Source organism: Capricornis sumatraensis, chromosome 4, assembly GCF_032405125.1.
Source record: "Capricornis sumatraensis isolate serow.1 chromosome 4, serow.2, whole genome shotgun sequence".
NCBI lineage: Eukaryota > Metazoa > Chordata > Mammalia > Artiodactyla > Bovidae > Capricornis > Capricornis sumatraensis.
The window spans coordinates 147,409,891-147,435,781 of NC_091072.1; the positions used below are offsets into that span (position 1 = coordinate 147,409,891).

General features: G+C 46.7%; 1 protein-coding gene and 1 pseudogene across 2 annotated transcripts; both read left to right on the plus strand.

The window, feature by feature from the left end:
* The first annotated feature begins 465 nt into the window (after window positions 1–465).
* On the plus strand, window positions 466–11,489 carry C1R (complement C1r). Of its 2 annotated transcripts, none has more exons than XM_068969916.1 (11): window positions 466–587; window positions 1,305–1,533; window positions 3,455–3,647; window positions 3,979–4,125; window positions 4,215–4,411; window positions 4,917–5,064; window positions 5,172–5,293; window positions 7,876–7,954; window positions 8,273–8,428; window positions 9,909–9,983; window positions 10,415–11,488. In XM_068969916.1, coding segments are annotated over exons 1-11 (2,118 nt in total). In that variant the 5' UTR covers window positions 466–585; the 3' UTR covers window positions 11,185–11,488. The 2 variants fall into 2 exon arrangements, with proteins under 2 accessions (XP_068826017.1, XP_068826016.1); XM_068969915.1 differs by lacking the exon at window positions 466–587 and adding an exon at window positions 1,125–1,225 and having other exon boundaries at window positions 10,415–11,489.
* A 5,725-nt stretch (window positions 11,490–17,214) lies between these two features.
* LOC138078783 (small ribosomal subunit protein eS28-like) lies at window positions 17,215–18,119 on the plus strand (annotated as a pseudogene).
* Window positions 18,120–25,891: the final 7,772 nt, after the last annotated feature.

Here is a 25,891-nt window from a genome sequence, read left to right on the forward strand (position 1 = left end):
ACCCTCCTGCACTCCCCGTCTCTAATCATTGCTCCTGTCCCATTATCCTGGGCATTGACCCTTGATCATTCCTGTACCAGAGCTTCTGGCTAACTAAGGACAGGGAGAATGGGGTTAAAGGAGAAGAGAGGGTCACAAAAGACCCCCCTCAGCTGCGATTTCCACTGTTCTTTGGGTAGGAACCCTGAACACTCAGCCGCAGTCACCAGAAAGGGCCCTGAAGAAGGGGGGCGGGATTCCCATCAGATTTAGAAAGGGACATCTGGGCCTGCAACCCAAGGCTTTTCTGTCCCTAAAAATGCAGAACCTTCTCCAGCCCTTACCCTTAAGGCCAGCAGGTGGCAGCACCATAAGGCATTTCACAACCAAAACTAAACCGAAACAGAATTGTTTTTTTTTTCTGTTTTGGTTTTGTTTATGCAAATAGTTCATTCCCTACAACATTCATCCCGGAATGGTCACCCCTTCCCCCTCCACAGTCCCTCCCTCCCCCTTCCCTCCTCTGCGTGACCCTGCTCTCTCTGCACCCAGAGTGCATGAAGACGCTGTCACGAGAGTCAGGGATCCAACAACAGGCCTTAAGAAATGTGAGTACGCCTGGTGGGGACCAAGGAGGGAGGGAGACACCAGAGGGGACGATCCTGGGCACAGGGGGCCCCCTGTCCCAGACTTACTTAGGGAGGTGGGAGCACCCTGACCCTCCCCATACACCTGATTCCTCCAGTGTGCCCACACGTGCACGCTCGAAAATGCATGCCCCATCTCTCCTCCAGAGGAGAAAGGAGACTCAGACCCAGGAGGTGAGGTCACACTGCCTTCCTCCTCCAGCTCATAGGGAGCAGCGGGGTGGGGTTGGGGGAGCCGGTCCCTCGGCCTAGACAGTCAGCCTCTGTGCCTGAGACCCTCTTCCATAGGCGGTCTCTCCCAGAGGCCTTGCTGAGCATGTGGGAGCCATTTTAGAGACCATGACTGGAAACCCTCACCCTTAGTTTACTGGTCCAAGCCAGCCCAATTCCTGGAAGGGGAGCAGAGTGATGCAACGGGGCAGGGAGGAGGCTGGGGAGAGAGGTGGGGGGAGCATGATGACCTCTGGACTGGACACTGGCCCCGGGGAGGAGCACCCAGTGCAGCAGCTGCAGAGACCGGCCTGCCCCCTGCAGCCTCCCCACCCACCCTAGGCCATCTCCCTGAGATCTAGAATGGACCGAGAGGAAAATGCCCAGCGGTACGGCAATCCCGTCCCCTACCAGCCAGCAAGGGTCTGCACCCCTCCCGCCCTACAGACACCTTTTTCCTTTTGGCAGGTGGCTCTTATACCTCCTGCTGCCGGTCCTGTTCTACAGGGTTGGAGGCGCCATTCCCACCCCTCACAGGCTCTACGGGGAGGTGACGTCCCCTCTGTTCCCCAAGCCTTACCCTAACAATTTTGAGAGGACCACTGTGATCACAGTACCCACAGGGTACAGGGTGAAGCTTGTCTTCTGGCAGTTTGACCTGGAGCCTTCGGAAGGTTGTTTCTATGACTATGTCAAGGTAAGGGGCAGATGAGGCGGGTGGGCAGAGGGAGAACTGAGTGTCTCTGGAACCTGGGGACCCAGGTTCTGACCAGCCTGGATAGGACACCCTGCCTGGGGACACAGCCCCAAGCTGGTGAAAGCTGATGGCCAGGTGGGGCTCTGGAAGTCCAGGGGTGTTGAGGATGGGAGGCCACTGGTCTGAGAGACCCTCGTGGAGCACAGAGGGGAGAAACAGAGAGGGAGGGAACAGGCCCTGTTCTTGGGGAATGCATTGTCCACAGGAGTCAGAAAAACCTTCCCTGTCTGCTTACTTGCCCGGAGGATTTTGGAAACTTCCTTGCCTCGGTTTCCCTGTTGCCATGGAGAGTGTCACCACTCCATGGCTGCCTCCTCACCAGGAACACAGGGACGTGGGAAAGCGGCTTGTGTGTGGTGGTGGCTCAAGGGTGGTCTGCAGCCAGGACAGTGGGCTCAGTCCCCTCTCCTCTGTCACGACCAAGGGCCCGTCCCAGTCCCTCTTTCTACACCCAATAAAAATGAGATTCCTGGAGACTTCCCCAGTGATCCAGTGGCTAAAACTCTGTGCTCCCAAGGCAGGGGGCCCAGGTTTGATTCCTGTGGAACTTAGGTGGGAAACTAGGATTCCACGTGCTGCACAACACAGCCTAAAAATAAAATTAAAATTTTAAAAATGAGGTTCTTGATTTGGGATTCAGATAGGGCCTACACACAGCCCATACATACTATTTCCAGGAGATCCTCTGGAGGGTATAAAAGGATACCATGGAAATGCTGTATCTTCCTACCCCAGAGGACTTGAGATGTCAGCAGTGCTCATAGGGAGGGTCCTGGTGGTAGGCAAAGTGGGGATGAGATAGGAGGAGGGACGTCTTCTGCTTTGCAGGAGTTAAGGAATCTGTGAAGGAAGAGGTAAGGAGAGCTCAGTGATGCTTGCTAAGCTGCAGGTCCCAGATGCTCACATTCAGCTGAATATCAGGAGTCATGGCTGGACAGGAATGGGTTGACCAAGACAAGGTGGAAGGACAGGACAGAGGGTAAAGCAGACCTTCCAGGCTCTAGGGATGAAGGAATGATAGAAACCAGGTAAAGGCAACCAGTGGGAGGCGGACACAGGAGGAGATGGGGGTAAAGAAAGGTCTGACACATGTTGTTGTTCAGTCACTAAGTCGTGTCAGACTCTTTGCAAACCCATGGACTGCAGCACGCCAGGCTTCCCTGTCCTTCAGCCTGTCTGAGTTTGCTTGAATTCATCCATTGAGTCGGTGATGCCATCCAGCCATCTCATCCTCTGTCATCCCCTTCTCCTGCCTTCTATCTTTTCCAGCATCAGGATCATTTCCATAATCACTCTTTATATCAGGTAGCCAAAATATTGGAGCTTCAGCTTCAGCATGAGTCCTTCTAGTGAATAATCAGAGTTGATTTCCTTTAGGATTGACTGGTTTGATCTATTTGCTCTCCAAGGGACTCAAGAGTCTTCTCCAGCACCACAATTTGAAAGCGTCGGTTTTTCAGGGCTCAACCTTCTTTATGGTCCAACTCTCACATCCATACATGACTCCTAGAAACATCATAGCTTTGACTAGATGTATCTTTCTGGCAAAGTGATGTCTTTGCTTTCTAATAGGCTGTCTAGGTTTGTCATAGCTGGGGGTCATAAAAAGGGAGGGCCGAGTCCCAGACACGGGATAACGTGCAAGGTCAGTCGGTGGGGATGCAGGACAGAGGAAAGGCCTCTGGGGAATTTGGAACAGCCAGAGCCCAGCAGGTAGAGAGCAGCTGGAGACCATCCAGGGGGGTGAGGAGAGTGGGGCGGGGCGGGATCCCTTCTCTGGGACAAGAGAAGGATGACCTTCATGACCTTCCATGTAGGACATGTCCCCTCAACAGCTTGTCCGCCTGTCCCTCCTCCATAGATTTCTGCTGATAAGAAGACCATGGGGAGGTTCTGTGGGCAGCTGGGTTCTCCCCTGGGCAACCCCCCGGGAAGGAAGGAATTCATGTCCCAAGGGAACAAGATGCTGCTGACCTTCCACTCGGACTTCTCCAACGAGGACAACGGCACCATCATGTTCTACAAGGGCTTCCTGGCATACTACCAAGCCGTGGGTGAGTGCCGCCTGCGCTGGGCTCCTGGGCTCAGACTGAGTGGGGGCCAGAAAAGGGAATTCTTGAATCCAAAGAATCGGGAAGCCAGGCCTTCTTGTTTTTTCCCAAGAGAGCTTTTGCTAGGAGAGAACTATCCACCAGGGCCCTGTCCCCACTGAGCAGGTCCCAGAAAGAGTCAGAGGGGCCGGGAGTTCCAGGTGGCCTGAGATAACCTTGTCCTTAGGCCTCTGATGGGTGACCTCGCTGAGACCAGCGCCTCCACAGGTCCCTCCCCCGCCCCCCAACCCTGGGTTTTGTGGAATTGAATCCTTCCTTCTGGAATCTTTTCCAGACCTGGACGAATGTGCCTTGCAGCTCAACTCGGTTGAGGAGGACCCCCCGCCCCGGTGCCAGCACCTGTGCCACAACTACGTCGGCGGCTATTTCTGCTCCTGCCGTCCAGGCTATGAGCTCCAGCAGGATGGGCGTTCCTGCCAGGGTGAGGTCTTGCCTGGGTGGTCTCAGAGGAGGCAGGGACTGAGCAAGGTGGGGCTCTCTGGGTGACCCACTCTCACTCTGCTCCCCCAGCTGAATGCAGCAGCGAGCTGTTCACGGAGCCCTCAGGCTACATCTCCAGCTTGGAGTATCCCGGACCCTACCCTCCTGACCTGCGCTGCAATTACAGTATCCGAGTAGAGCGAGGACACACCCTCCACCTCCAATTCCTGGAGCCTTTTGAAATCGATGACCATCAGCAAATACACTGTCCCTATGACCAGCTGCAGGTACAGCCAACCCACCCCCAGAGAGAAATCCTTTCGTCCCCATCCCCACACGTCTCCTCTCACCCCTCCTCCTCACTGGACCGTCTGGCCAATGGGCGCAGAAATGGCCAATGTCCCGCATGAGTTGTCCTACACACCTGGCATCCAGGTGGCTCTAGTGGTAAAGAACCCATCTGCCAGTGCAGGAGATGTAAGAAATTCAGGCTCAATCCCTGGGTCAGGAAAATCCCCTGGAGGAGGTCATGGCAACCCACTCGAGTATTCTTGCCTGGAGAATTCCATGGACAGAGGAGCCTGGCGGGCTACAGTCCATAAGGTCGCAAAGAGCTGGACTCGACTGAGCAACTTAGTGCACACTCCTAGCCGGTGGGTCCTCGGGAGACTTTCTTCCCTCCAGCTGAAAACATACACCAAGCAGGATCCACACCGCTGGCACCACCGCCCTAGCCCTGTGTCTGAATTGGAGACATGACCCTCCCTCCGTCCACCCCCACCACCACCGCAGATCTATGTCAGCGGGAGGAACATTGGTGAGTTCTGTGGAAAGCAAAGGCCCGAGCGCATTGATGCCCAAAGCAACTCAGTGGACCTGCTCTTCTTCACGGACGAGTCAGGGGACAGCCGGGGCTGGAAGCTGTACTACACCAGTGAAGGTAAGGCTGCCCGGGGCCCCTCACAGCCCAGAAAGGGGACAGGTTGAGGCAGGTAGAAAGGAGGCCAGTGGCTCGGAAATAAATGTGCCCTCTGGTCTCCCTAACAGTCATCAAGTGCCCCCAGCCCAAGACCCTGGATGCATTCACCATCATTCAGGACCTGCAGCCTCAATACCAGTACCGGGACTATTTCATCGCTACGTGCAAAAAGGGCTACGAGCTTGTGGAGGTAAGAGCCAGGGCCGAGGGGAGGGAGCTAACCCAGAGTCCGGCATAATTCACACGGAAGATGGAGGCTCAGCCCCATATGGAAACATAAGCATGTTTGAGCTGGAAGGGTTACCCGGCCTGCTCCAACTTGACTGCACACTGGAAATAGGATTTCAAAATTCTGATGTCCAGTCTCCTGCTAGAGACTAGTTCATGGGTCTGAAGAGGAGCACGGGTGTCAGGATTACCTATAGTTACTCGGTGATTCTAATGCCCAGCCAAGTCTAAGAACTACAGGTCCTCGCCCTATAACTCACTATGCAGTGAGGAACCGAACAGGCAGGGGTGGAGTTGAAGCGCGAGGCCTCACTCACGCAGCCTCACTGGGATTGTGTACAGCAGGGACTGGCAACAAATGCCCTGCCTCTTGCTCCAGGGCTCTCAGTTTTTGTTTTTAAAACCTACCTGGCTTTACTCGATGATCCATGAATTGGGCAGCATTCCATTAAACAATCAGAAGAGGCTCCGTTTATATCTACCGGTGGTCTTACCCCAGACCCACCACCCTGTCCAGAGCTTTGCAGACCCAGGAAAGAATGCAGTTTGCTCCACCGGTCAATCTCATAGAAGCCAGGAAACTAAAATGCTCCTCTCGGGACTGCCTGGTGGTCCAGTGGTTAACAATCCACCTTCCAGTGCAGGGGGCGAGGGTTTGATCCCTGGTTGGGGGACTGAGATCCCACGTGTCTCAGGGCAACTAAGCCCATGTGCCACAACTACAGAAAGCAGTGAGGAACCAGTGAAGGCAATTAATAATATTAATTAATTAATTAATGCTATTTTTTATAAACCATACAATTGGAGTTACCCTGGCTAGGGACCTGGGACTGGACATCCCATCTTTGTCCAGTAGGACCCCTCGGAAGACCCACCCTGAATCAGAGAAGAAACCTTCGGTTTGTTGTGGTGAGTTCACCCAACAAACATTTTAAGTGTTGATTCAGTGACAGGCAGTGTTCTGGATGTGGGAGGTACAGTCAAAGAAACACACATGTTCACACAGGTTTCGTGGAACTTCCCTTTGAATAGAGATGAGTCAGCCAGATCACTGCTCGTTAGTCCAGGAAGGACTTGGGGGTCCTGGGCACACCGCCCACTCCCGTTCAGGTTGCAACCCGCCCCGTCTATGCCCCCAGCATCCTTACCTTGTAATCATTCACATCATCAACTTTAAACCTAGTCACACAGTTTATCTCACATTATTTACTTTTTATCTGACTCAGCAGTAAAGACTCCACCTGCAACGCAAGAGACAAGGGTTCAATCCCTGGGTGGAGAAGATTCCCCTGGAGAAGCATATGGCAACCCACCCCAGTATTCTTGCCTGGAAAAGTCCATGGACAGAGGAACCTGACGGTCTATAGTCCATGGGGTTGCAAAACAGTCGGGACATGACTGAGCGACTACATGATAATTTACATTTTGCTCAGATATCCTAGTTGTTATGCACATTCTCTTGCATCTGATCCAGGGCTAGCAATCTGAGATGATTGTTGGTGTTAATAAAACTCATTCGTGTTGTCCAATTACTTTTCGTTTCAAACGGTGCTGTCTCCTGGCCTGTCCCCGCCATCTGCTGGCCTAGGACAGAGCTTAGCGTATGTCAGCATCTTGAGCCCCCTTGGAAATGGCTGGGCTGCGCTAGCATTTTAGGAAAGGCCCTTAGCCTTGAGAAGACTGCAGTCTGGGGGTGATGGGGTGATATGGGGCTTACCTGGCAGGGCAGTCCAGAGGGAAGAAACACGGCCCTACTTCAGGGCAGAGACTTTTGTTTCAACGCAGAGAAAGTGCAACTGTGCTTGTGGCTTGTTTGCTTTTTAATTTAAAACTGTGAAGTTCAGGGACTTCACTGGTATTCCAGTGTCTGAGATTCTGCACTCCCAATGCAGGGGGCCTGGGTTTGATTCCTAGTCGGGAAACCTGACCCCACATACCTCAACTAAAGATCCCACAGTGAAGATTAAAGATCCTGAGTGCCACAACTAAAACCCAAAGCAGCCAAAATAAATAATAATAAATAAATATTTTTTTAAATAAAATTATGGGGTTCAACTGGACCTCAGTGGAAACTCTTGAAATCCCCTCAAGAGTCTAGAGAGGGGATTATTGGATATAACAACTAGCCCTAGCTCCGATATTATTTTTTTTTTAACTATTTATTTATTTACTTATTTGGCTGTGTCAGTATGTGGGCTCAGTACTTGTGGCATTCGAGCTTAGTTGCTCCCCAGCATGTGGGATCTTAGTTCCTCGAACAGGGATCGAACCCAGGTCCCCTACACTGGAGGACAGATTCTTAACTACTAGACCACCAGGCAAGTCCCCCACTCTGACTTCTTGCTGTGTGGCTCAGTGAGCCCAACTGTCAGTCTGGTATGAGAGAACCGGCTGGGAAGAAGGGCCCAGGAGCCACATCCACAGGTGTTGAGGTTCAAGGGCTGAGAGCTGACTTTGCCTCCTTGCTGCTCCCCTGTGGGCAAGGGCAGGAGGGAGCCTCAGGGCCTCCTTGTACTAACGGCTGTTCCACCTCTGCTCCAACAGGGGAACAAGGCACTCCTGTCCTTCACAGCTGTCTGCCAGGATGATGGCACATGGCACCGTGCCATGCCCAGGTGCAGGAGTAAGTTGCAACTCAAGCATGTGTCTCCCCCCAGGAGAAGGGAAGAGGGTTGGGCCTAAGCGTGACCCCCAAAAGCCATTCCCCTGACTTGTCCTTTGAAGGCTCCAGCTCACGGGAAACCAGTCAGCCTTCATCTCTGCAGATGAGGGGCTCTGCCCAGAACTGAGTTTTATCCCATCCAATTATCATGCCTCACAAGAGCCCCCAATGACCATATTTCCCGAAGGCTCTCAGCATGTTCTGCGGGTTCCCACCCCTCCCACTGAAGTTCCAGTACAGTCCTTCTCAGTTCACACATGGCCCTGTGCTCTCTCCAAGTCAAGGACTGCGGGCAGCCCCGAAGCCTGCTCAACGGGGCCTTCAATTACACCACCAGAGAGGGGGTGAACACCTACGAGGCCCGTATCCAGTACTACTGCCACGAGCCCTTCTACAAGATGCACACCAAAGATGGCACAAGCGAGTCTGACCGAGGTAGGGACACGTGCAAACGGCTGTCTTCTCCCTCTCGTTGGAACATCTTCTGCAATTTCTTTCAACAGAGTCTCCAAGGAGGGAATATTAAGATATTTATCCCGGGCCCTGGCTTCAGGGGTGCCAAGAGGCTTCTAATAAGGTTGAAAGAGCAAACATTTGAGCTGATAGGATGAAAGACTCAAATCTCTCATAAACAGCTCTCTCTCACCCCCACCCCCACCATCACCACCCCCACCCTCAGCAGCACCCCCAACAGCACCCCCTCTACAGGTTTATCAGTGGGGTTTCCTTGGCATTCTCCCCACATCCCCTCTCAGGTTGCTGTGTTGTGACTTTTTACATTACTAAATTACTTTCAGACTCATCAATGGGTATCTTAAAAGCTTTTTGATGAAAGAAATCATGTGATTTGTAGGTTTAAAACATGCCAAAAAAAGAAAAAAATATCTTGTTTATAGCCAATTGTTGTTGCTGTTAGTCACTCAGTCATGTCCGGCTCTTTGTGACCCTATGGACTATAGCCTGCCAGGCTCCTCTGTCCGTGGGATTCTCCAGGCAAGAATACTGGAGTGGGCTACCATGTCCTTCTCCATGTTTACAGGCTATATAGGGTATTATTTAAGAGCTGGACTTTGAAGTAAGACAACTCTCCATTTGCATCTTGGTTCTGGCACTTAGAAGTTATATGACCTTGTATAAATTATTTAAACTCAACTCTAGTGTTAGTCTGACTCTGAGACCTCATGGACTGTAGGCCGCCTGGCTCCTCTGTCCATGGAATTCTCCAAGCAAGAATACTGGAATGGGTAGCCTTCCCCTTCTCCAGGGTACTTCCTGACCCAGAGATCAAACCCTGGTCTCCTGCACTGCAGGCTGGCTCTTTACCGTCTGAGACACAAGGGAAGCCCTCCTTGTGTCTAGGAGGAGGGTAATGATGCATATCTGAAAGCATCACCAAGGTGCTTCAATGAGATAAAATGTTGAGGTCAAGCAAGGTACACTGTCCCCAATCAGAAAACATAGCTACAGGTAATTCCCTGACGGTCCAGCAATTAGGACTCCATGCTTTCACTGCTGAGGGTTCAGGTTCAATCCATGGTTGGGAAACTAAGATTTGCACAGCAAAGCCAAACACCCTCAAAAAACAAAACAATAAAACATAACTTCCATTATCACCCACTACCCAGCACCAAGATGCAATAATGATAAGATCTTCTTGATAAGTTCCTTCCAGTTTTTGTGTCAACTTTCGCACATAGGGATCACACTGAATATGAGTTAAGTATTCTGATTTTTCTATTTAGCATCAAAACAAAAACATACACATGAAGCTTTTCAAAACACACACTTCCAGTCTCCCATCCGCAGGTATTCCAACCTTTTCCTTTGTTCCTCCTCCATTCTGTCCTCGCTTTGGTGCTCTTGGTCCCTGCCCACACCCACCCCCCAGCCTGAGCTCAGCCCCCTCTCCCCTCAGGGCTGTACACCTGCACGGCTCAGGGCATTTGGAAGAACGAGCTGGTAGGAGAGAAGATGCCTCGGTGTTTGCCAGGTGAGTGGAAGCCCTCCACTGTCCTCTGTGGCCTTGGCAGCCATGCAGGGTCTCGGAGGAGGGGTGGCATAGACAAGAGAGAGACAGTCCAGCCTGAAGCTGAAGACGGACATGGGGCATCTGAAGAAAGGAGAAGAGATACCCCAGGAGAAGGGCAGATGACAGTTCTGGACTTTTCACTGAGCAGATAGGAGACCAAGATGAAATAAAAAGGGCAAGAAAAGCCCTGGGGAAGAAAAACAAGAACAAGCAGAGATGGCTGACAATATGCCAAAGACCAGGGGTGAGGAGAGGGGTGGGGTGGGAAGATGGGAAGAGAGGAAAGGGTCCTGAACCAAAAAGAGGGACAAAGTGGAGGGGACAGGCCATGGAGGGAGGTGGGCGGACAGGCACTGACATTTCTCTCCCTGAACACATCTTCTCCTCTCCAGTGTGCGGGAAGCCAGTCCACCCTGTCGAGCAGAGGCAGCGCATCATTGGAGGCCAGAAGGCCAAGCTGGGCAACTTCCCCTGGCAGGCCTACACCAACATCCATGGGCCTGGGGGCGGTGCACTGCTGGGGGACCGCTGGATCCTCACGGCCGCGCACACCATCAACCCCAAGGACCACGAGGCTCAGGGGCCCCCCAACTTAGATGTGTTCCTGGGCCACGTCAATGTGGAAGATATCACCAAGCTGTCCAACCACCCGGTCCGTAGGGTCATAATCCACCCAGACTACCGCCAGGAAGAGTCCCACAATTTCGAGGGGGACCTCGCCCTCCTGGAGCTGGAAAATAGCGTCACCCTGGGCCCCAACCTCCTGCCAATCTGCCTCCCAGACAATGAGACCTTCTATGACCCAGGTCTCATGGGCTATGTCAGTGGCTTTGGGATCATGGAGGAGAGAATTTCTCACAACCTCAGATTTGTCCGTCTGCCAGTAGCTAGGCGAGAGCTTTGCGAGCGCTGGCTCCGGCAAAAAAACAGGAATGATGTGTTTTCTGAAAACATGTTCTGTGCTGGGAACCCAGCCACAAGGCAAGATTCCTGCCAAGGGGATAGTGGAGGGGTCTTTGCAGTGAGTGACAAGAAAAATGACCGCTGGGTGGCCACGGGCATCGTGTCGTGGGGCATCGGGTGTGGTGAAGGGTACGGGTTCTACACCAATCTCCTCCACTACGTAGACTGGATCAAGAAAGTGATGGAAGTGGAAGACTGAGCTCAGGATTGCCTAGGTCAGAATCCAGACAGCAGTGTATTAAAAAAAATTTTTTTATCTGACCAGTTGTTGATAACTTCTAAGAATCCATATTAAAATCACTAATGCAGAAAGACACCATGTGAAATAAATTCTCTTCTCTATAGTCCCATCCACGTTCTTCACCTGAAACAACCCAAAGGTCACCTTTATTTCCCCCAAGAATTGCACAAGATATATTCCACCATATCTAGGTATCATTGTCCTCTTCCATTTTTATACCATGGTGTAACTGAATATAGGATGTCTTCCAACTAAAACTTTATGGGAAAGCCCATGTGTAAAATGAATTAAAAGCAGTATTTAATAAATTTAAATATATTTAGTGACATCAGGGCTTCCTTGGCGGCTCTGCCATAGAGTCTGCCTACCAATGCAGGAGACAGTTTTGATCCCTGCTCTGGGAAAATCCCACATGCCTCAGAGCAACTGAGCCCGTGCACCTGGGCTCCACAACCTTCCAGCCGCAACTACTGAAGCCAGTGTACTCTAGAGCCCGTGCTGGGCAATAGGAGAAGCCCACACAACAGTGAAGACCCAGCACAGCCAAAAGACTAATTGATTTTTTAAAATATTTAGTGAAATCATATGTAAAATATTTTCATAGGAAGGCAATGGGAATATTTAAGTTGCTGCACACATTTATCATTAGAGTTGTAGACACTTTCTCTCTCTCTTTCGTTTTGATTATACACTACAAAGAAAATCCTCATTTTCCCACATAAACAGCTGCAGATACAAGATCTTTTTTAACAGGTCAGTTTCCAATCTCTAAATATTCCTTAAGAGAAGAGTGGTATGAAATTTTTGTTCCCAAATTGAGTCACTAACAGTACTTTTTCTAATCATTTATTTACATATGTATTTACTTTTTGGCCACACCTCCCAGCATGTGGGGTCTTAGTTCCTGGACCAAGAATGGAACCTGTACCCCTGTAGAGGAAGTGCAGAGTCTTAGCCACTGGACAACCAAGGAAATCCCGTTAACAATATTTCCAAATAATTTATATTATTTAAGATATGTTTAAAGGCCAGAGAAGGACTGAAAACTTGGGATAAACATTATAAGCATTTACACCAGAATATTATCATGATATTATTGCAGGTATATTGTCACCCTGCTTATTTAACTAATATGCAGAGGACATCATGAGAAATGCTGGGCTGGTTGAAGCACAAGCTGGAATCAAGATTGCCGGGAGAAATATCAATAACCTCAGATATGTAGATGACACCACCCTTATGGCAGAAAGCGAAGAAAAACTAAAGGGCCTCTTGATGAAAGTGAAAAAAGAGAGTGAAAAAGTTGGCTTAAAGCTCAACATTCAGAAAACGAAGATCATGGCATCCAGTCCCATCACTTCATGGCAAATAGATGGGGAAACAATGGAAACAGTGACAGACTTTATTTGGGGGGCTCCAAAATCACTGCAGATGGTGACTGCAGCCATGAATTTAAAAGATGCTTGCTCCTTAGAAGAAAAGCTATGACCAACCTAGACAGCATATTCAAAAGCAGAGACATTACTTTGCCAGCAAAGGTCCATCTAGTCAAAGCTATGGTTTTTTCAGTAGTCATGTATGGATATGAGAGGTGGACTAAAAGAAAGCTGAGCACCGAAGAATTGATGCTTTTGAACTGTGGTATTGAAGAAGACTCTTGAGAGTCCCTTGGACAGCAAGGAGATCAAATCAGTCAATCCTAAAGAAAATCAGTCCAGAATATTCATTGGAAAGACTGATGTTGAAACTGAAACTCCAATACTTTGGCCACCTGATGTGAAGAACTGACTCCTTAGAAAAGACCCTGATGTTGGGAAAGATTGAAGAAAAGAGGACAAGGGATGAGATGGTGGGATGGCATCACCGACTCAATGGACATGAGTTTGAGAAAGCTCCAGGAGTTGGTGATGGACAGGGAGACCTGCTGTGCTGCAGTCCATGGGGTCACAAACAGTCGGACTCAACTGAGCTACTGAACTGAACTGATTATTGCACAAATGACTCTGCTGGACTTGTCTGAACAACCTTACTTGAGCTGACTCACACAGGCCTGAATTAAAGAAGATCAAGGCAGAATTAAAACATTCCTGAGTAATGACGAGTTTGTAAGTCTAAATGCAGGTCCACAGTCCCTTACATGACACCCTCAAGTCCAAGTGCCTTTCAGGGTTCAACATTTTACAGATTCCAGAAATGCGATGCACCATCTGTGTCATGTAATTCCGTCATATTACAGCAGTGTCCAGGGCAGCACCTTGAAGAACACAGACAAGTGAAGTCAGTCAGAAAGAGAAAAACAGATATTATATATTCTCACATACATGTGGAATCTAGAAAAATGGTACTGATGAACCTATTTGCAGGGCAGGAGAGGCAACACAGCTGCAGGGAACAGCCACATGGACACGACAGATGGCAGGGTGAGAAAGGGGGTGTGGGATGAATTGGGAGATTGACATGTACACTATTAATATTATGTATAAAATACATAACTAATGAGAACCTATTGTTCAGCACAGGAACCTTACTCAGTGCTCTGTGGTGACCTGAATGAGAAGGAAACTCAAAAAGGAGGGGATATATGTAGACATATAGCTGATACACTTTGCTATACAGTAGAAATTAGCACAACATTGCAAACAACTATACTCCAGTATTTTAAAAAGAAGAAGTCTTCTGAAAAAACATTTGAATAATCATTGTAAGTGTGATAAACACTCTGGATAGCTACCTATCAGTCACTGTCAGGTTTTGCCACTGAATAAGTTTTGGTGTCAAACTTATTAAAACACTTTCCATTTTTAACAGCATTTTAAATGTCAGGATTGGGGAGTTCAGGATTGTGGACTTCTATAGGTGAAAATGAAAAGAAAACATTTTCTCATGGAGTCTACATGAAAGCATACACAAGTGGCGTGGGCTACGTTTGAAGAGTATATGCCGGTTGCAGTTTTTTTAATGTTTAGCAGTGTTTTTAGAAGTGAAACACTTTGAGGATTCTGATGGAGATAGGAGTGGAGTGGGTGGAGATGAAAATGGTGAAAACTAAAACTAGATCTATACAATGTAAGTTGTATGTTATTTCTAAGATTCTTGGCAAATTTAAGATTCTGTGTCCTTGGTCCTTATTGTAATTATCTTGGACCTTATTGTATGGTCCAATTATCCTTATTGGACCTCAGGAGAATTCAGTGACTGCTCTGACCTTCCTGGTTCCCACTCTCTTCCCCAAAAGTCATGTCCATCTTATTCTTCAAGGGCACTGAATAGAAAAATAAGGACACAACCAATATTCTGTGAATAGGCAATTAATAGAAAAAAATACAAATTGCTTTTGGACTTTGGGGATTAACCTAACTCATAAGAAGGAATATATTTAAATTAAGATGCCACTTTTTTTACCAATAAGATTTAACAGTAATATATTATATTGGTGAAGACATAGAGAAGACAGTCACTCATGCATTGTTTTGGTTTTGGGGGGTTTTTTGGTTTTGTTTTGTTTGGAATGTAAATTGGTACAAACTCTGTACAGAGCAATTTGCTAACATGCAATCAAAGTTACAAAGGCACATTCCTTTGACCCCACAATTCCAGCTCCATGAATTTTTCCCACAGATATTCTCACATATGAGATAAATGACCTATGTACAAGGGTGCACACTCCAGCATTGTTGGTTATAGCAAAGTATTAAAATCCTGAATTCTGAAAATTCTAGTACCAAAGTTTCAAGTAAATTATGGAATATCCAGATAATAGAATACAACATAGTAATTCAATCTCTAAGACAGATAAATGAAAAAAGTAAGAAGCAGAACAGTGTGACAAAATACTACCATTTGTATTTTTAAAAGAGTAGCTATATATTACTTTTACATGTATAAAGTATCACTGGAAGGTTAAATAAGAAACAGTGGTGGTTTCTGGGGGAAGATAGGAGTAAAAAGAAAAGTTACCACTGTATTCTCTTTTGATCTTCCCAATTTTGAGCAGTGTAGATGTTTTACCCAAGCTTCCCAGGTGACTCCGTGGTAAAGAACCTACCTGCCAATGCAGGTGGTGTGGGTTCCATCCCTGAGTCGGGAAGATCCCCTGGAAAAGGATATAGCAACCAACTCCAGTATTCTTGCCTGGAAAATCCCATGGACAAAGGAGCCTGGCAGGCTACTGTCCATGGAGTTGTAAAGAGTTGGACATGACTTAGTGACTAAACAACAGGAAGATGTTCCAGAAGGAAAGATAGAGCTGCATTCAGTTCAGTTCAATTGCTCCGTCATCTCCAACTCTTTGCGACCCCATGGACTGCAGTGCGCCAGGCCTCCCTGTCCAGCACCAGCTCCTGGAGCTTGCTCAGACTCATGTCCATTGAGTCAGCAATGCCATCCCACCACCTCATCCCTTGTCCTCCTTTCTTCAACCTTTCCCAGCATCAGGGTCTTTTCTAAGGAGTCAGTTCTTCGCATCGGGTGGCCAAAGTATTGCAGCTTCAGCTTCAGTATCAGTCTTTCCAGTGATATTCTGGACTGATTTCCTTTAGGACTGACTGGTTTGATCTCCTTGCTGTCCCAGGGACTCTCAAGAGTCTTCTCCCACACCACAGGTCAAAAGGATCAATTCTTCAGAGCTCAGCTTTCTTTATGCTCCAACTCTCAGAGCTATATTAAAATATTTTTTAATTTTTGAAAGGTTTAAGGAAATAACCTCATTGAGAAAGCTTATATTTAGCAAAGATTGAAAAAATTCAGATATTCCGAGACTTCAAGTGCTAGGGGTGCTAAGTCGCATCAGTCGTGTCCGACTCTTTGCGACCACCAGGCCCCTCTGTCCAAGGGATTTTCCTGGCAAGAATACTGAAGTGGGTTGCCATTTCCTTCTCCAAGGGATCCTCCTGACCCAGGGATGGAACCCTTGTCCTTTACATCTCTTGCATTGGCAGGCAGGTTCTTCACCACTAGCGCCACCTGGGAAGCCCTAGGGGGAAAACATTTAGGAAGAGGGAACAGCCAGTGCAAAGGCCCCGAGGCAAGAACATGCTGGCTCCATTAGGGACTTACAAAGACAGCCAAAACAGAGCTCACGGATACAAACTCATAGTTCAAAAGGCTTATTCTGGCTTCTGGATTGTGGCCAGAGTATATATGGGGGTGGGGGTGGCGGGAAGCATGAAAGCGACCAGTTAGGAGTAACTGGCTACCAATTATGGTTACCCCAGCAAGAACTGATGGTAACTCAGACCAGGTAGATTTAGTGGAAGTGATACAAAGTAGTCAAAATTTGCAGAGAGCCAAAATATTTCCTGATGGAGTAAATATTGGAGAGAGAAGGATGAGAAAAGGAAAGAAGTCAACTAGATGCCGAAGACTACAAAGGGAGGAGATTTTATTAAAAAACATGAATCCTCTTTTGAACATGCTGAGTGTGTGTCTGTGTGTGCTCAGTTGTGTCCATATGCTCAGTCGTGTCTGCCTCTTTGTGACCTCATGGACTGTAGCCCACCAGGCTCCTCTGTCCATGAAATTTTCCAGGCAACAATACTGGAGTGGGTTGCCAGTTCCTCCTCCAGGGCATCCTCTCTACCCAGAAACTGAACCCACATCTCTTGCATCTCCTACATAGGCAGGTGTATTCTTTACCACTGTGCCACCTGGGAAGACCATAAAGTTTTTAATAAATGCCTATTAGAGAGGGCTTCCCAGGTGGCACTAGTGGTGAACAACCTGCCTGCCAGTGCAGGAGATGTAAAGGACATGGGTTCCATCCCTGGGTCAGGAGGATCTCCTGGAAAAGGAAATGGCAACCCACTCCAGTATTCTTGCCAGGAAAATCCGTTGGATAGAGGAGCCTGGTAGTCGCAAGGAGTTGTACACAACTGAAGTGACTTAGCACCTCTAGCAGCCTAGAAAGATGGAGTAACAGAGACCGGATGGACCCTCCCGCCTGAACCAGACAAACCATAGCAGCAACAAAAATATCACATATGTGAAACAATGGTGTCTGAGACATTGGCCCTCAGGTACTGAAGACAATGATTCCTGAGAGACTGAATCCTATGATTGTCTCAGCTTAACTGCCTTGAGAGAGATTCAAAGCTGAGGTGCTAGGAGAAACCCAGGTAGGGCTCAGCAGACTCCTTGAGTTGAAGATACAAGCCACAAGCGCCCAGAACTTAGTGTCAGAGAGGAATCAGCCACACACAGAGAACTCCAGAAGATCCTTACAAATATTCACCCACAGGCAAGGAAATTACTGAAGGATGGAGAAAAAAGCCTTCTGAGATGATTAGAGGTAATAGCACCCTGAATGTGTGCGTGCTAAGTCGCTCAGTCGGGTCCAGCTCTTTGTGATACTATGGACTGTAGCCCACCAGGCTCCTCTATCCATGGGATTCTCCAGGCAAGAATGATGGAGTGAGTTGTCACACCCTCCTCCAGGTGATCTTTCCCACCCAAGGATTGAACCCAGGTCTCCCACACTGCAGAAAGATACTTTACTGTCTGAGCCACCAGGGAAGACCCAATAATACCCTACCGAAAAGCACATGAAAAGATATTCAACATCACTAATTATTAGAGCAATGAAACTCAACACTACAATGAGGTATCACTTCACATTGGTCAGAACGGCCACCACCAAAAAAATCTCCAAACAATAGCTCTCCGGCCAATCACCACCAAACTGCCACCACAGACACAAGCTGTGTGCAGCCCGTTAAGCTTGCCAGGGTCACCAAGGTACTGGGCAGGACTGGTTTGCAGAGACAGTCAAGTTGGTGCATGTAGAATTCATGGACGAGGTGAGCAACTCCATCATTCGAAGTATGAAAGGCCCCGTGCATTAGGGCAACGTGCTCACTCTACTGGAGTCAGAGCAAGAGGCTCAGAGGCTGTGCTGAACTTTTGGCTCCATTCTGGATGTCTGGTGGACCACTTAGCCCATGAGGATGATCTGCTGTTAATAAATCATTTATCCACAAACAATAAATGCTGAAGAAGGTGTGGGAAAAAAGGGAACTCTCCTACACTGTTGGTGGCAGTGTAAAATAATACAGTCACTACGAAGAACAGAATGGAGGTTCCTTTAAAAACTAAAATTAGAGGCAACATGCATGCATGCCGAGTCACTTCAGTCATATTCAACTCTTTGCAACCCTATGGACTATAGCCAGCCAGGTCCCTCTGTCCAGGGGATGCTGCAGGCAAGAATGCTGGAGCAGGGTGCCATGCCCTCCTCCAGGGATCTTCCCCACCCAAGGATCGAACCCACATCTCTTACGTCTCCTGCATTGGCAGGCAGGTTCTTTACCCCTAGCGCCACCTAGGAAACCCAACCAAACTGGAAAACCTCCAAACGTATGGGGCATTAGGTAGGGTGGGTCAGTTCAGTCACTCAGTCACGTCCGAATCTTTGTGACCCCATGGACTGCAGCATGCCAGGCCTTCCTGTCCATCACCAGCTACTGGAGTTTACTCAAATTCATGCCCATTGAGTTAGTGAGACCATCCAACCATCTCATCCTCTGTCATCCCCTTCTCCTCCCGCCTTCAGTCTTTCCCAGCATGAGGGTCTTTCAAATAAGTCAGCTCTTCGCATCAGGTTGCCAAAGTATTGAAGCTTCAGCTTCAACATCAGTCCTTCCAATGAATATTCAGGACTAATTTCCTTTAGGATGGACTGATTTGATCTCCCTGAAGTCCAAGGGACTCTCAAGAGTCTTCTCCAACACCACAGTTCAAAAGCATCAATTCTTCAGTGCTCAGCTTTCTTTATAGTACAACCCTCACATCTATACTTGACTGCTGGGAAAACCATAGCTTCGATTAGATGGAACTTTATCGGCAAAGTAATGTCTCTGCTTTTGAATATGCTGTCTAGGTTGGTTATAACTTTTCTTCCAAGGAGTAAGCATCTTTTCATTTCATGGCTGCAGTCACCATCTGCTGCGATTTTGGAGATCAAAAAAATAGTCTGTCACTGTTTTCATTGCTTACCCATCTATTTGCCATGAAGTGATGGGACCAGATGCCATGATCTTCATTTTCTGAATGTTGAGCTTTAAGCCAACTTTTTCACGCTCCTCTTTCACTTTCATCAAGAGGCTCTTTAGTTCTTCTTCACTTTCTGCCATAGGGTGGTGTCATCTGCATATCTGAGGTTATTGATATTTCTCCTGGCAATTTTGATACCAGCTTGTGTTTCATCCAGTCCAGCATTTCTCATGATGTCCTCTGCATATAAGTTAAATAAGCAGGGTGACAATATACAGCCTTGACCTACTCCTTTCCCAATTTCGAACCAGTCTGTTGTTCCATGTCCAGTTCTAACTGTTGCTTCCTGACCTGCATACAGATTTCTCAGGAGACAGAAGTCTGGTATTCCCATCTCTTTCAGAATTTTCCACAGTTTATTGTGATCCACACAGTCAAAGGCATATAAAGCAGAATAGATGTTTTTCTGGAACTCTCTTGCTTTCTTGATGATCCAGTGGATGTTGGCATTTTGATCTCTGGTTCCTCTCCCTTTTCTAAATCCAGCTTGAGCATCTGGACATTTTTGGTTCACGTATTGCTGAAGCCTGGCTTGGAGAATGTTGAGCATTACTTTGCTGGGGTGTGAGATGAGTGCAAGTGTGCAGTATTTTGAACATTCTTTGGCATTGCCTTTCTTTGGGATTGGAATGAAAACTAACCTTTTCCAGTCCTGTGGCCACTGCTGAGTTTTCCAAATTTGCTGACATATTGAGTGCAGCACTTTCACAACGTCATCTTTTAGGATTTGGAAGAGCTCAACTGGAATTCCATCACCTCCACTAGTTTTGTTCAGAGTAATGCTTCCTAAGGCCCACTTGACTCGCATTCCAGGATGTCTGGCTCTAGGTGAGTGATCACACCATCGTGGTTATCTAGGTCATGGAGATCTTTTTTGTATAGTTCTTCTATATATTCTTGCTACCTCTTCTTAATATCTTCTGCTTCTGTTAGGTTCGTGCCATTATTGTCCTTTATTGTGCCCATCTTTGCATGAAGTATTCCCTTGGTATCTCTAATTTTCTTGAAGAGATCTCTAGTCTTTCCCATTCTATTGTTTTCCTCTAGTAGAAGGGTATTATCTCATAGCAGGGAGCAATGGGCCATAGATTAAATGCTGCTCTGGTCCCAGCTAATAAATGTTAAAAGCAAGACTCAAAATGTTTCCAAGTAACTTAACTGAGTCCGAGAACAAAGCTTAAAAATATTTATAGAATTACAAAAATATCCCACACTCAACAAGATAAAATTCACAGTCTGACAGCCAATCAAAGAATATGAAATATTCAAAAAAGCAGGAAAATACGATCCATAACAAGGGGAAAAATCCACCAAAACCAAGCCAGAACTGATACAGATGTAAGAATTAGCAGACTCATTAAAATGATTGTTCTAATGATATGGTTATAACTGTCAAAAAGTTACAAACATGTCTATGAGACTCCCTAGGAGAGATGTTAAGTCGGCTGATGTGTAGATTTGGAGTTGACACAAAAGGTCTGAGCTAAAAATGTAAACTTCAGAGTCATTGGTAGGTATATGGATGTGTGTTTAAAGCCACAGCATGGACGAGGCCACCAAAGGAGTGAAGCAGGATAGAGAAGAGAAAAAATCAAGATCACTGAGTATGCCCTGAGACACACCATCAAAAGCCTGGGAGAACAGGAAAAATCAGCCAAGCATGCTCAGAAATAGCGGCTGCTGTGGAGTGAGTCTGTGTCTCTCCCTCAAAATTTATATGTTGAAGCCTTAACTTCTAACATCATGGTATTTGGAGGTAATATAACCCAAAAAGGAAACCAGCTGCTCAAAAGCCAATAAAGAGGCCAGGTTGGTGATGGAAAGGAAAGTTTGCTTTATTTTGGATACCAGCAACTAGTGGGAATAAGATGCTTGGATGGCATTACCACTCAATGGACATGAGTTTGAGCAAACTCTGGGAGATACTGAAGGACAGGGAAGCCTGGCGTGCTGCAGTCTATGCGGTTGCAAAGAGACGTGACTGAGTGACTGAACCATCAGTGGGGATTGTCCAAAGGACAGGAGTTGGCCTTTGGACAGGCTGGCAATCAGTGGGCTAGAGCTTTCACAGGCTGAGGGAGGGGGCGACGTGCAGACACAGCACAGTCAGCTCTGACAGTCATCTGGAAATTAGTCACTGGTGATCTGAGCAGCATCACCTCAATTAAGTACACTTATTTTTCAATTCCAAGGTCGGTTTGTTCTCATTTCCTTAAGGCCAATTCTTTGAATTGTGGCAGTTTATATCATGGCTACAGTCTGGTCATCCTGCAGTTAACTTCTCCACCTGGGGTTTCAGTATCTATAAGGCAGCTCACAGGATATGGCTCAGAATATTATCTATAGCCCTTGAGAAGGAACTAGAGGTCCTTGACCATGTCTAAACTCTTTAGTTGATGTCTAAACTCTTATTATTTGGCCTCCTTTGACTGTTTTCCTTTGTTCCTGCATGTTCTCACTTCTCTGGTTAAACTTATTCTTTGGCTAAAGTTTTTCCACAGACAGAAGGCAAACCGAGCCAAAGTTTCTTCTTCTATAAAATGGGGGTAATAATAAAAGTAACTCATACAAGTCTTATACAATAGTATCTTTTGCAATCTCATATGAATATTAAAGAATCACAAGCATAAAAAAGAATGAAATAATGCCATTTGCAGCAACATGGATGGTCCTAGAGACGGTCATACTCAGTGAAGTAAGTCAGAAAAAGACAAATACCATGATGTCACTTATATGTGGACTCTAATATATGACAAGAGTGAACTTAGCTATGAAACAGGAACAGACTCACAGACACAGAGAACAGACTTGCGCTTGCCAAGGGGTCAGGGTGTGGGAGAGGGAAGGACTGGAAGCTTGGGATTAGCAGATACAAACTATTAAATATATAGGATGGGTGAACAACAAGGTCCCACTGTACGGCACAGGGAACTGTATTCAATGTCCTGTGATAGACTATAATGGAAAGGAACATGAAAAAGAATACAGATATGTACAACTGAATCACTTGGCTGTACAGCATATGCCAATACATTATTTAATCAGTATTAAAGAGTTAAATGAGATAATACAAGAGACGGGCTTAAGGCAGCATTAGGCACACTGTGAGCTATGCTGGGGAGGGGTCCTATAGTGTCTTACTGCTTTGATATACACAATCGGAAGGCAGGATGCTTCTTCATGACTATGATCTTAGAATCACACTTTTTCAGTCAGCCTGGTGGAATACAACACACCTTTCAGTCAGTCTGGTGGAATGCAACATAGATTACTACTATCATTAAAGGCATTTCTAGAGAGTTGGAGCATAAGAAAGCTGAGCACCAAAGAATTGATGCTTTTGAACTGTGATGTTGGAGAAGACTCTTGAGACTACCTTCAGTGCAAGGAGATCAAACCAGTCAATCCTAAAGGAAATCAGTCCTGAATATTCATTGGAAGGACTGATGTTGAAACTGAAGCTCCAATACTTTGACCACCTGATGGGAAGAACTGACTCATTGAAAAAGACCCTGATGCTAGGAAAGATTGAAGAAAGGAAGAGAAGGGATGAGATGGCTGAATGACATCACTGACTCGATGGACATGAGTTTGAGCAAGCTCCAGGAGTTGGTGTTGGACAGGGAAGCCTGGTGTGCTGCAGTCCATGGGGTCAGAAAGAGTCAGTCATAACTGAGCGACTGAACTGAACTGAAGGCAATTTTGCATCCCCACTCTCAAGTAATCTCTCCATCTCTGCTCATCAAAATGAGTTCAGTTCAGTTCAGTTCAGTTGCTCAGTCGTGTCCGACTCTTTGCGACCCCATGAATCGCAGCACGCCAGGCCTCCCTGTCCATCACCAGCTCCCGGAGTTCACTCAAACTCACGTCCATCGAGTCAGTGATACCATCCAGCCATCTCATCCTCTGTCGTCCCCTTCTCCTCCTGCCCCTAATCTCTCCCAGCATCAAAGTCTTTTCCAATAAGTCAACTCTTCACATGAGGTGGCCAAAGTACTGGAGTTTCAGCTTTAGCATCATTCCTTCCAAAGAAATCCCAGGGTTGATCTCCTTCAGAATGGACTGGTTGGATCTCCTTGCAGTCCAAGGGACTCTCAAGAGTCTTCTCCAACACCAAGGTTCAAAAGCATCAATTCTTCAGCGCTCAGCCTTTCACAGTCCAACTCTCACATCCATACATGACCACAGGAAAAACAATAGCCTTGACTAGACGGACCTTAGTCGGCAAAGTAATGTCTCTGCTTCTGAATATGCTATCTAGGTTGGTCATACCTTTTCTTCCAAGGAGCAAGTGTCTTTTAATTTCATGGCTGCAGTCACCATCTGCAGTGATTTTGGAGCCCAAAAAATAAAGTCTGACACTGTTTCCACTGTTTCCCCATCTATTTCCCATGAAGTGATGGGACCAGATGCCATGATCTTGGTTTTCTGAATGTTGAGCTTTAAGCCAACTTTTTCACTCTCCTCTTTCACTTTCACCAGAGGCTTTATAGTTCCTCTTCACTTTCTGCCATAAGGGTGGTGTCATCTGCATATCTGAGGTTATTGATATTTCCCCTGGCAATCTTGATTCCAGCTTGTGCTTCTTCCAGTCCAGCATTTCTCATGATGTCCTCTGCATATAAGTTAAATAAGCAGGGTGACAATATACAGCCTTGATGTACTCCTTTTCCTATTTCGAACCAGTCTGTTGTTCCATATCCAGTTCTAACTGTTGCTTCCTGACCTGCATACAGATTTCTCAAGAGGCAGGTTAGGTGGTCTGGTATTCGCATATCTTAAGGAATTTTCCACAGTTTATTGTGATCCACACAGTCAAAGGCTTTAGCAAAGTCAATAAAGCAGAAATAGATGTTTTTCTGGAACCCTCTTGCTTTTTCGATGATCCAGCGGATGTTGGCAATTTGATCTCTGGTTCCTCTGCCTTTTCTCAAACCAGCTTGAACATCAGGAAGTTCTCAGTTCCCGTATTGCTGAAGCCTGGCTTGTAGAATTTTGAGCATTACTTTACTAGCGTGTAAGATGAGTGCAATTGTGCGGTAGTTTGAGCATTCTTTGGCATTGCCTTTCTTTGGAATTTGAATGAAAACTGACCTTTTCCAGTCCTGTGGCCACTGCTGAGTTTTCCAAATTTGCTGGCATATTGAGTGCAGCACTTTCACAGCATCATCTTTCAGGATTTGAAACAGCTCAACTGGAATTCCATCACCTCCACTAGCTTTGTTCATAGTGATGCTTCCTAAGGCCCACTTGACTTCACATTCCAGGATGTCTGGCTCTAGATGAGTGATCACACCATCATGATTATCTGGGTCGTGAAGATCTTTTTTGTACAGTTCTGTGTATTCTTGCCACCACCATATCTATTCACACTGAAGGATAAAAGATGATAATGAGAACAGCATAAGATGCCAAAGCAAGCAGCCAAGTTCAAGAAAAGGAGACTGGAAAGGGTCAGGACCATCTAAGACACATTGAGACAATTTCATAAATTTATGAGGGGAAATTCTACATTAAATTATGTCACGAGTATTAATACATACACACACACACACACACACACACACACACAGACCCACATACACACATGCCCAAGCAGATATAAAGTTCACCTAGGTCAAAACTGTGTGCTCAATCGGTCTGTCATGTCCAACACTTTGCAACTCTTTAGGCTATAGCTGTGCAGGCACTCCTGTTGTCCATTCAGGCAAGAATAATGGAGTGGATTGCCATTTCCTCTGCCAGGGGATCTTCCCAACCCAGGGATTGAATCTGTGTCTCCTGCGTCTCCCACACTGCAGGCAGATATTTCACTCTGAGCCATTGGGGAAGCCCAGGTCCACCTTAGTTAATTAATTTTTCCAAATTCTCAATCAGAATACCTCTGTCCAGCCTCTTGGGTTCAGCCCTTTTCCATTCTCACCACCTCTGCTTGGCTCCATGTAAAGACCAGATTCTCTCTCTTTGCTTCCAGTGATCCCAGAATTGTATTTCTTTTATCTTGAGTTTGTCTCCACTGTTTACTTAGGCACTTTTTTTGCTTTTATCCCTGGCTCCTGTGAATTTTTATTCTAACCAACCTCTTTTTTTTCCCATTGGAAACCTTAGGTTCTTCTTGCTTCCTGTGCAAGAGAGATGAAGAAAACATTTTCATTTTACCCATGAGTAGAGAGTACCCAGACAAACCTGAGCATACTGTGCCAAAAATACTTCAAAGTCTGTCCCAAGCAGAGAAGACAAAGGAGAATGCTAAACATAAAGGAAGACAGATTGCAAGCAACCTATTTGGATGTCAGACAGAATACAGTGGTTAAAATTAGGATTAGCGCCTTGCTGGGCTGTTGTTGGTATTCTATGTCATTTGTATTCCTTTGTAGAACAAGAGGCTTTTCAAACAGAAGCTGCACCCCCAAGAAAGAAGACCACTAGGCAACAAAAGCAAAAATAAACAAGTGGGACTACATCAAACTAAAAAGCTTCTGCTCAGGAAGGAAACCATCTTCAAAATGAAAAGGCAACCAACATGATGGGAGAAAATAATCTGAAACTGCTTCTCTGATGATCGGTCAATATCCAACATACACAAGGAACTCTTATGACTCAATAGCCAAAAAAAAGG

What these genes read in the sequence shown, in the direction of transcription:
- C1R (XM_068969915.1), top strand. Translation starts at nt 1,200, where the DNA reads ATGGACCGAGAGGAAAATGCCCAGCG. An exon ending in GTTTCTATGACTATGTCAAG is followed by an intron (nt 1,534 to 3,454) that starts GTAAGGGGCAGA and finishes CCTCCTCCATAG; the next exon opens with ATTTCTGCTGATAAGAAGAC. An exon ending in GGCATACTACCAAGCCGTGG is followed by an intron (nt 3,648 to 3,978) that starts GTGAGTGCCGCC and finishes AATCTTTTCCAG; the next exon opens with ACCTGGACGAATGTGCCTTG.